Genomic DNA, 10,825 nt, shown 5'->3' with positions numbered 1-10,825 from the left:
GGCATGGCCCACAAGGAACTGCTGATGATGAAGGAGCACTGTCAGGGATGTCAAGTTCCTTTTATTTATTATGACACATTCCCTTTATTTGCTATAGACAGAGCATTTGTTGCATGTCCCTGCACGTGTCCCTGGAGCTGCAGCATCTCCCACTGAAAGGAGAGGAAAATCCATCAGTGACAGAACTGATGGGGGGGGGGACAGATAGCAGAGGTGGGAAGAAGTGAGGAATGGAAGACAGCAGGAGAAGTTGGGGAGAGCAGAAAGCTCAGCATGGGACAGAGGGCAACAATGTGGTGGAGCGCAGGAGGAAGGACGGGGCTGCAGGAAGCAAGAGTGCAGTGGTTTGGAAAGGATGACAAGAAGAAGGTCGAGAAGCAGTAAGGAGTGAGCAGGATGGGTGGGAAAATGCCAATTTGTTCACTTTGTCTATAGCTCTGAGCTCTGCAGCTGGATGCAACCATTTGGAAGTTAAGTCTTTTGCTGTGGGATGCATCTCTCTGAAAAGCCCAATGCAAAGGGATGGGTGAGTCCTTCTGATGGCACAGGGGCCTCCACCCTGCTTGCTCTGTTGATCTCCCCAGGTGCTGCCAATCTGTCAACGCCTTTCCCAGCCCACAGGCCAGAACCATGCTCTTCTCGGGGTGGTTGCCTTTGGGGGCAATTCTAAGGCAAAGACAACAGCGTGCAGCTCTTCACCCATGCACTTTCCCTCTGCTCCCAGAGCTCGGGCCCTGCCTTGGAGCTGCCTACTTGCAGGGCACATCTCCTCGAGAGACCCCACTTGTGACAAATTCTGCTTCTGAGAACATAGCCACGGCAACAGGACCAAGCCCACGCCTGCTGTCTGAGCACACCCACACCCGAAACCCCAGCCCCCGACTCGCTGTTCCCATCCATGCGGAGCGAAGGGCACAGCCGCTCTCCTCGGCCCGGCCGAGCCCCCGCCGCCCCCGGCCGTCTCGGGCACCCAGCCCGCCCCGCGGGGCGGTCCGCGGCGGGGCGGTCCGGGCGGCGGCGGGGCGGGGCGGGCTGCTCCGGGCCGGGCCCGCCCGGGTGCAGTCCCCGTTCCGCGCCGCTCCGCCGCGCAGTCCCCGCCGCACGTCGGGCCGCCGCCGGAGCCTCACGTCGGGCCGCCGCCGCCCCGCCGCGATCGCTATGAATGCGCGCCGGGCCCTGCTCTCCGCCGCCTTGCTCGCCGGCCTCCTCTGGGATTTACCTTGCTGCCGCCCGGCCTCCCTCCCCGCCGCCGCAGAGCTGGCCAAGGGCGGGCGGGGCCGCAGGGCTCCGCGATCCCCCCGGGAGAGCCGGCCGCGGCAGGGGGCACAGCCCGGGGGCCGGACGCCTCCGCGGGCGGAGCCCCACGAGTACATGCTGTCCCTCTTCAGGACCTACTCCGTCGCCGAGAAACTGGGCATCAACGCCAGCTTCTTCCAGTCCTCCAAGTCGGCCAACACCATCACGAGTTTCGTAGACAGAGGACAAGGTAGGTGCTGTGCCCCCGCCCGCCCCGTCGCACCCCGGGGCTGGAGTCCCGTCCGCAGCGCTGTCGATCCGCGGAGCCGGCGCCGCTCCACTCACAACGTTTCCTTTTTCCTTTTCTTTTCTTTTTCCTTTTCTTTTTTTTCTATTCTTTTTCTTTCTTATCTCCCTTCGGGGCGCAGAAAGGCGGATCTGTCAGTAAACGGCGCATCGCGTTGTGTTGTTTCATAGCAAAGCCGCTCTGCGGTGGCCGTAGATGGTGGTGCGGAAAACACGCGTGGCCGTCCCGAGCCCTCACCAGGCGGGGAAATGCAACCCCCGCTCTGCGGGAGCAGCTCGGGTGGAAGTGCAGCGTCGGAAACATCGTTCTTCTGCTTTATTTCCGCCTGAGAGAAAGGATCTCTCTTATCGCTTCGGCTGGAAGGCAAATAGAAAGCTCGAACTCGCTGCGCGTAGGGCTGCGCCGTCGGGGTCACCTGGAAAGGTCCGGCCCGATGGGTACACGGGGCAGGCACACAGCCGCTCCGGAGCCCCGGGGCTCGGGTATTGCCGCGCCCCGACGTGCCCTGACGGAGCGTGGCTCGGGGCCGCACCCGCGCCCTTTGCACTTTCCGGATGCGGGGGCCGCCTCCATCCATTCCGGGGCCAGGAGGGACGCAGGTAGGACGGGGCGGGCGGCGGGGCCGGGCCGGTATCCCAGCTTCCCGCAGGCAGCAGTGTTGCCGCAGGATTCCCGGGACCTCTCTGCCACCTCCGGGTTTCCCGCTTTGCTTTTCTCTCGTTGCTTTATAGCTCGAGGGCGGAGATGGCGTGCGGATCTGGAGGAAAAGAGAAACTCCCTTCCCTCAAAACGCCTCTCCTTATTTATTAAGGTTTTATAATTATTATTATTACATTATCCTGGTTAATGACGAACTAACTCGGTGGCTCCTAAGGAAGGGCACGCTTTCCCTCCTCCTCCCCCCGTCCCACCGTCACACCCAGTGCTCGGGGCGCCGTCGGGGGCTGCAGTGCCGCGGTGCTTCCGATGGACGGAGGAGGACGAGAAGTTTTGCTTTCCGCCTTCCCCCGACGGGGGCGTTTTTTTTGCGTCGTTGTGGGAAAGGTGCGCGCGGGGGGAGGCTCGCCAGGCGTGAGGTTCTCGAAGTTCAGCCCTAAAAACGACCTCAGCCGCTTTTCCCGAAGGAAATCGGGGGGCTGATGGGGATTCAGCCACGCTCGGGATCGTCCTCACCAGAAGAAAGACAATGTAACAACCGCAGCTCGTTGCGCTGCATGGGAGAATCTGCTCCGGTAGAGGCGATTCGCTACCAGAAGTCCTGCTCTGATGAAGGAAAAGCCTCACTTTTCCTCATTGATTTTGATTTGATGTGTCACGGGCTGTGACCTTCTGCTGGACCTTCCGAGGGTTGCTTAGCATCAAGCCACTGATTGGAGTATTTCAACTCAGTGATCTAATTGAGTGTTCATGTCATAACATAGCGAATATTGTCTGGTCTCCCATAATGAAGCGGACCAGCCAATGGCACATCACCAAAAACTTCAAGAGAGCTTCCGTTCCTCTGAAGTGGGAGCCGCGTTCCTGCCCACCTCCCCGTGCGCTCCCAGCCCGCTTAATTGGAGCGCTGCTGCTGATGAACGGCCTTTGCTCGGGGGAAGCGGGGGGAAGGTTCTCTCCATTCATTTGCAGACGGCAGAGCCGCCCAAATTGACCCAATTAGTCGGACGGGCTGCGCTTCACCGACGGAGCGGCCGCGCAGCGCTGCGCGGGGACGGAGCCGCTGGGGCTGCACGGGAGTGGGGCACCGCGGGACACCGCAGTGTCGGCCCCGCTGCTGGGGGGCACCGAGGGAGCCCTCCGCACCTCTTCTTTCTTTCCTTCCTCCCGAAGCTCACAGGATCGCTTTCAGGCTGTGTCGGGAGGAAGGAAAGCCGCGCCGCTGCATTACATATGTATGTCTATATGGAGATTTTCAGTGTAAAGAGCACAGAAAGAGGGGAAAAGCTCTGCGATTGCCCCCCTTCCCCGTTCCCTCTCGCACCCCCCGCCCCCCCACCCCCCTTTGTTACGGTCGCAAGATCAGACAGGACCTCTCTGAATGTAGGAAAATTGCTGTTGGCACATGAAGTAACTCATTAAAACGCAGATGGTGCTCTCGCTGGCCCCGGGACCCCCAGCACTGCCACTCCGCTCTACAATTAGGGGCTGCGGGGCTGCACCGGGCAGGGCAGAAATAAAGGGAAGCGGTGGCTGCGAACAGCGAACCCCTAAGACGCGGGGTGAACCGAGAACAGAACCCGGGCGAAGGAGCGCGGTTCTGGGGGTGCCCCGAGGGGAGCGGGTGCCATAGGGCGGGCTGCGGGGCTTCGTGCCTTCGTGCCCTTCTGTGTCCTAAAGGCTCCCGCAGCCGGGAAAACGGAAAACGGGAATAGGTCGAAATCTCGTTCTCCCCAGTTCCTTTGTACGCCTTCGTGTGCAGCCGATGGGGACGGGAGGGAGGAGGGGGGTGGTCCGATACGCGGTGTTTTACCGCTGTTGTCGGGGGGCGGGAGGAAGCGGAGAGCCCCGCGCAGGAGCTGCGATCGGCGGCAGAAAGGAGAGAGCAAATCCCGCTCGCAGTTCCCCGTGCCGAGCGTTTATGCAAAACAGCGGCTTTCTGGGTGGACCGAGAGCTGCAGCGCACCGCAATCTGCGCAGAGCCTTTGCCCAGGCGGTGTTGTCGTTGGCAAGAGGAAAATGAAATATAAGCGGGGAAGCATTTTAATGGGGAAGGAGGGAATTCACAACTGTTAATTATTTGGTGACCTTGTATTCGATTTGTTTGAGCCCCTTATAAAAACACTAATGCAGACCAGACGGCCGGAGAGCGCTGCGGCAGCCGCTTCCAAACACAGCAGAGCGCCCGGGGAAGGAGAGAGCGGCTTGGCTCGGCTCGGCTCGGCCCGGCCCGGTCCTGCTCGGCTCGGCTCGGCTCGGCTCGGCCGTGCTGCTACCGCTCTACCGAATCGGAGCAAAGGGAGCAGGGACTGCTCGGGGCTGGGGAGGCGGCAGACCGTCTCCAAAGCCGCTGCGAGAGCAAACTTTGTGAAAAACACTGATTTCGGAAGAGGTTTCTTTCTCATTTTTTTTCCCGTTTCCCCCCCTTCCCCCCCGCCTCTCCCCCCCCCTACCTCCTCCCCCTTTTTTTTTTTTTTTTTTCCCTCCGTTTGTTCCCTTCTGCGAATCCTCCGCGGGGATCCTCGCCCCGAAGGGACTGGGAGGGAGGGGAGGGGTTCCAAAGCCGCCCCGTGTCCCCTTTCGATCCGTGCCTACCACCGATCGTTTGCTCGGTTCATAATTTCTCTCTCCTTTTTTTTTTTTTTTTTTTTTAAATCATTATTATTTTAAATCCAGGATTCCCCCCGGTGAGGCTGACAGGAGGCTGTGGTTTTATTTTTAGTTTTAGTTAATGTTTTTTTCTTTAGAGAGAGAAAAGAGAGCTTTTCGCTCCAGGACTTCTCAGTTCCACCAGCTGCACGGAGCCCGAGGAGCTCAAACCCGGCTGCGGGCTCGGGCACGGAGCGCCTCGCTGCTCTCATTTGCCTCCTCCCTCTTTAGCCCTACTGAAAAAAAAAAAAAAAAAAAAAAAAAAAGAAAAAAAAGAAAAAAAAGAAAAAAAAAGAAAAAAAAAAAAAAGAAGGAGCCGTTGCCGGCGAAATGCTCGTTTCCCTGCGATCCCAGCGCTGCAAGTGAAGAGAGCCCCTGAGTGCTTCTGGGCGAAAGGGGCCGTCCCAGCCCTCGTTGGTTGAGGGCAGCTCTGTGTGTTTTGTTTTGCCGGAGCTTTCCCGTACACCGCTCAGAAATCTCCTTCAAATCGTCCCCGTGCTCCTTCTCTTAGCTCCGAGCTCAGGGATTCCGAATTTCGAATATCTAGATATCTATATCTATACAATTAGTTATTATTATTTTTATTTGGGGGGGGGGGGGGCACAGTGATTTCTCGTCGATTTCTCATAGCAAAACAGCGGACGGGAAGGGCACAGCTCTCACGGCCCCCCACGGCACTCAGCAGCCTCCGTGCAGCCGCTCTCCGCCCCGGCGCATCCCCGGAGTCCGGCGGGAGGGCAGCGGGGCCGGGGGGCCGCGGCACAACGGAGGCGGCCGTTCCGGAGAGGGGCCGGGAAAGCAGGGGAACAGAGGTACGTTGCTGGCGGAAGGAGAATAGAAGCAGCCCTCTGTTCGTTTCTCGGGGCTTTGGCAACGTTAGATCCGAGGAAGATGCGGTCTCTCCCGGTTACTCGATAGCGAAGGGAACGAAATATTGAAATCTCGTCGGGCGCCGTAAGAGAAAACGGCGGCGATGCCGCCCGTTCGGAGGGGGGGGCCGAGAGCCGGGAAAGTCCCCCCTGGGGAGCACAGCGACCGGCCCGCAGGGATTGGCAGCGCCCGAGGAATGCCCGCAGCCCCAGCGGGACGGATGCGCCCGTTTTCACCTTATCGTCTGCGAAGGGTTCTTAAACTTCCAACGTGCTTTTGGTTTGCGAATTCAAATACGGCTTGAAAGAGAATTAGGAATGGGAAAATTCTTCTCGAATGCGGTTTGGGTATAATTTGCAGTGATGTAAAGTTAAGATCGCAGCCCCGATGGGTTGGCCCAGAGCCCGGTACCTGATCTGCCATGAAAAGGGAAACTCCGCGTAGCCCTCGTTAACCCCCGGCGCGCCTCGGAGCCGCGGTGCCTGCGGGGAGGGGCTGTGTGGCCGGGGGTGCTCCGAGCTGGGGGATACCGGCAGCTGCCCGGCCCCTTCGTTGGAGTAACGACAAAAAGGAAACGCCGTGCGAGGGTCGGGCAGCCCCAGGCGGGCGGCTCTTTTCAAACCGCGTCTCTCAGCCCCCTCGCTCAGAAGGGAGCGCAGAGGAAAGGTCCCGAGCAGCGCGCGGTGCTCGCACAAAGGCGGAGGGGCGGCCGCGGTGTTTCCGCACCGCTCCGTGCGGTGGGAACGCGGCGCTGGGACGCAGCTCACCCCCACCCCGGGGCCGCCCCCCCCCCCGCCCCACATCGAGGGCGGCGGTGATGCCGCACTGTGTCCCCTCCCTCCGCTCTTTTCCCACCCTCTCGGCCCCGCTGGGAGCGGGCCAGGAGTATGTATTCATCTGGAATTATTCGCTTACGAGAGGGAATAAATCGTGTTTATCTGATGGGATTCGAGGCTGCTGCTTTGATACAGCCGCGATCGCTGCCCCTTCCCGAGAAAGGAGCCGGGAACTGATGGATCGGGGCGAGTTCTGCACCTCTCCTATCACCGTGTCCCCGTCTCGACACGGCACACTGAAGCCTTTGCAACGTGGGACACGGGGCGGCGAGCAGCCCCCCGCCTCCACCGCATCCCAAAGGGCTGTACCGAGCGGGGCGAGCATCGCCCTTTGGAGCCATCCCCGGTAGGGATGGGGCTGTGCCCACGTTAGGGGCTGATGCGGTTCCCTCGAGGCTCGCTGGGGAAATGCAGGCGGGTTTCTGCCCCAACAACTCTCTGCCCCCTCGCCCCGTGTCCTCGCTGGGGGCTCTGGGAACGCTCAGCGTTAATCCGCGCTGAGTCACTGCGCGCTGCGCCGCGTAAGGTTCTACAGCGCCGTGTCACGTCTGAAGGTCTCGGTGTGCATCAGTCGTGCCGCTGTTCCTCCCACCTTCCCCCCCAGGAGGCTCCCCCGGAGCTGTCAGGTGGAGCTGAGGCTGTGAAATACGCTGATGAGGAGGAGCGCTGACCTCTGCTGTCAATAAATACCGTGGGCTGTGTATTTCTTCGGTCTCCTTCTGTCTCAGGAGCATACACGAGCACGGACAACCGGAGAGGGGCGGCCCAACAGAGGCTACAGTGACACTTTTACTGTTGAAATATACAGGGGCTTTACTGGCTTCTGGGGAGAGCGAGGGCTTGGGGAATTTCTGTGTTTGCTGGGCTGTAAACATTTTATTGGAAAGCAACTCAGGAGAATGTCGTTGGCTTTGTGAGCTGTGTTTTGTATGCCCATGTGTCAAAAAAGAAGTCTAGGTCATTCTCTTGGAGCTGAACATATATGTATATATATGTGTATGTGTATATATATGCGTATTTGTGTTTGCATACAAACACAAAGCCATTGCTGGTCATGCACTGCAGTGCTTGCAGGGCCGGTGGGCCAAGGAAGTGCATGGAGCTGGGTTGCCATGTCCTTCCTCTGGTGTGGAGCATCCCGTATGATGTGGGTCTTTTCAGTTTCTCTCCCTCTCCCTCTCCTCTCCCTCTCCTCTCCCTCTCCTCTCCTCTCCTCTCCTCTCCTCTCCTCTCCTCTCCTCTCCTCTCCTCTCCTCTCCTCTCCTCTCCTCTCCTCTCCTCTCCTCTCCTCTCCTCTCCTCTCCTCTCCCCTCCCTCTCCTCTCCCCTCCCTCTCCTCTCCCTCTCCCCTCCCTCTCCTCTCCCTCTCCTCTCCCTCTCCTCTCCCTCTCCTCTCCTCTCCTCTCCTCTCCTCTCCTCTCCTCTCCTCTCCTCTCCTCTCCTCTCCTCTCCTCTCCTCTCCTCTCCTCTCCTCTCCTCTCCTCTCCTCTTCCTTTCCCCTTTCCCCTTCCCGCATAACTGACCTCCCCTCTCCTTTCTCCCGCAGACGATCTCTCTCCCGCTCCGCTCAGGCGGCAGAAGTACTTCTTTGACGTCTCCACGCTCTCGGACAAGGAGGAGCTGGTGGGGGCCGAGCTGCGGCTCTTCCGCCGCCCCCCCGCCGGCCGCCCGCCGCCCGCCGCCGCCGCCCCTCTGCTGCAGCTCTTCCCGTGCCTCTCCCCGCGCCCGCTGCACTCCCGCAGCGTGGACCCGCGGGCGGCGGCGGCGGCCGGCTGGGAGGTGTTCGACGTGCGGCAAGGCCTGCGGGCGGGCCGGCCTTGGAAGCGGCTGTGCCTGGAGCTGCGCGCCTCGGCCGCCCGCGGGCCGCCGCCCCGCCGTTGGCTGGACCTGCGGGGCCTGGGCTTCGGGCGGCGGCCGCGGGCCCCGCAGGAGCGGGCGCTGCTGGTGGTGTTCACACGGGCGCGGCGGCGCAGCCTGCTCGGGGAGCTGCGGGCCGAGCTGGGCGCGCCCCCGCCCGCCGCCCGCCGCCCGCCCGCCCGGCGCCAGCGCCGCACCGCCTTCGCCAGCCGGCACGGCAAGAGGCACGGCAAGAAGGCGAGGCTGCGCTGCAGCAGGAAGCCGCTGCACGTCAACTTCAAGGAGCTGGGCTGGGACGACTGGATCATCGCCCCGCTGGAGTACGAAGCCTACCACTGCGAGGGCGTGTGCGACTTCCCGCTGCGCTCCCACCTGGAGCCCACCAACCACGCCATCATCCAGACCCTCATGAACTCCATGGACCCCGGCTCCACGCCGCCCAGCTGCTGCGTGCCCACCAAGCTGACCCCCATCAGCATCCTCTACATCGACGCGGGCAACAACGTGGTGTACAAGCAGTACGAGGACATGGTGGTGGAGTCGTGCGGCTGCAGGTAGCGGGCGGCCGCCCCTCGGCGGGGGCTGCGCGTTGGCGGAGCCGCTCCGGCGGCGGAGGGAGACCGGGAGCGGCCCGGGGCGGAGAGCGGCGGGCGGGGAAGGGCCGGCGGGCGTCCGTCGAGCCGCAACCCCGCCCCGGGGCTCTCAGCGTTCCGGCCGCCCTTCCGACGGGGGGAGATAGGGCCAGAAACGGGCGGGGAGGGAGAGGGGCAGAGCGAAGGGCTGCTCCGTTCCTGCCCGCTCTCTTTCGCATTCCTGCGGGGTGACGGGCCTGGAACAGCCCGTCCCACTCCATCAAAAGGAAAAAAAAAAAAAAGAGAGAGAGAGAGACAGAGAGAGAGAATGGCCGAGATTGTGATTACCGGATGGGTGACATTTTAAGGCAGCGACGAAAAGCTGTGATAAGAGCGAGGCGTGACGGACAGCGCGACGGGGTGAGCGGGGAAAGAGACGAAAAGCCGTCGGATGTGGCGGCTCCGGCAAAGGAACGCGCCGATCCCTGCGCTGCCACCGCGGGCTCGGTGCCTTCGGGCATCGCTGTGGGCGGCTGTGGGGCCGCAGAGCTGCGAACCGGTGGGGGGAAGGGGGGTGGAAGGAAGGGGAATCAATCAATCAAACAAACAAACAAAAAAACTAACAAAAAAAGAGAGAAGAGAATAATAATAATATAAAGTGATAAAAATGCAACTTAAAAAGACTCGACCAGGAGCAATAATTTAAAATGCACATTTTGCTCGGGATGCACCGTTGTTCATATAAAAGTTGTAAATATTTGTTTATTTAATCGGACTGGAAAGTGCAAAGTGGAGATGAACAGCGTGCATTTCTTGTTGTTATTGTACAAAACATTATATGCACTCGAAATGTTATAATGTCTAATATTTGGAAAAGTTTATATTTGAGTTGTACAGAATTAAGCATTAATCAGATATTTCCTCCTTACCTAACATTATCGCCTCCTTAAAATATTATTGCAAGATTTAAATTCTGTGCTAATAACGGAGAAAGGAAATTTTTTTACTGTCTACCTCACTATAATGCAAGTATTTACGACGCTCAAATTACCCGAGGTGAATTCATACTCAGAACTTTTTTTTTTTTTTTTTTTTTTTTACCATACACCTTTACCGGACGGTACTCCAACTATTACTGTATTATTAAACTTTTTTTTTGTGGCAAAAAATCAGCTTGCTTTTATATGTTCCGTTCTTCGGTTCAGCAGCTCTGAGCTCCCAACGTGGGCTGAACGCTGCAGAGCTGAGCTGAAGAGCCGCTGTCAGACCGACCCCTCCCTCCCCCCCAGATCCGGAGCACTGAAGCCGTTCTCCCCATGCGAGGACTTTTTGTACTCTCGCTTTCACCTTTGCTTTGTGACAAATGGCTGAGAAACGCAAAGGAGCCGCGCTTTGATTCCATTCAACGTGGTGATTCGTGGTGCTGTCAGTGGGGGAATGCGTGGGGTGGGGCGATGCGGGCGGCCGATTGTAAATCTCATCTGTACTGGGCACGTGTACATGCACTGTATTATGCTGACGAGTGAAAGATAACGGATGTTTTATAAATGATATTTATTTTTGTTGCGATGGGTAATGTATTTATTAAACCTTTCCCGGTTGTGTCTCAGCTAATGAGGAGCTGTTCTCTGGGCGGTGGTTTCGGGCAGGGAACCCCCCCGTCACGTTGGGCAGAGGAAGGGTGCAGGCAGCCTGGGGGCTGAGTCTCTGTTGCAAAAAGAAACTCCATAAAAAGTACAGCAAAAACACACAGAAAAACTTCATCTCAAGTGCCAGGAAACGGTTCATCTGATGTTGGGATTGTTACCGGGTCGCAATCTGCTCTCACACCCTTGGCAAAGT

General features: G+C 59.1%; 1 protein-coding gene across 1 annotated transcript; it reads left to right on the top strand.

Moving 5' to 3' along the window:
* Positions 1 to 1,090: 1,090 nt before the first annotated feature.
* GDF6 (growth differentiation factor 6) lies at positions 1,091 to 10,552 on the top strand. The gene is made up of 2 exons (XM_090137822.1): positions 1,091 to 1,486; positions 8,101 to 10,552. The coding sequence occupies exons 1-2, from the start codon at positions 1,159 to 1,161 to the stop codon at positions 8,967 to 8,969; spliced, it is 1,197 nt and encodes a 398-aa protein (XP_089993948.1). The 5' UTR covers positions 1,091 to 1,158; the 3' UTR covers positions 8,970 to 10,552.
* Positions 10,553 to 10,825: the final 273 nt, after the last annotated feature.

This window comes from Phasianus colchicus, chromosome 3 (genome assembly GCF_987193195.1).
Source record: "Phasianus colchicus chromosome 3, bPhaCol1.hap1.1, whole genome shotgun sequence".
Taxonomy (NCBI): Eukaryota; Metazoa; Chordata; class Aves; order Galliformes; family Phasianidae; genus Phasianus; species Phasianus colchicus.
Note: the sequence above shows the minus strand (reverse complement) of the source record. Positions and strands in the feature narration are given on the sequence as shown.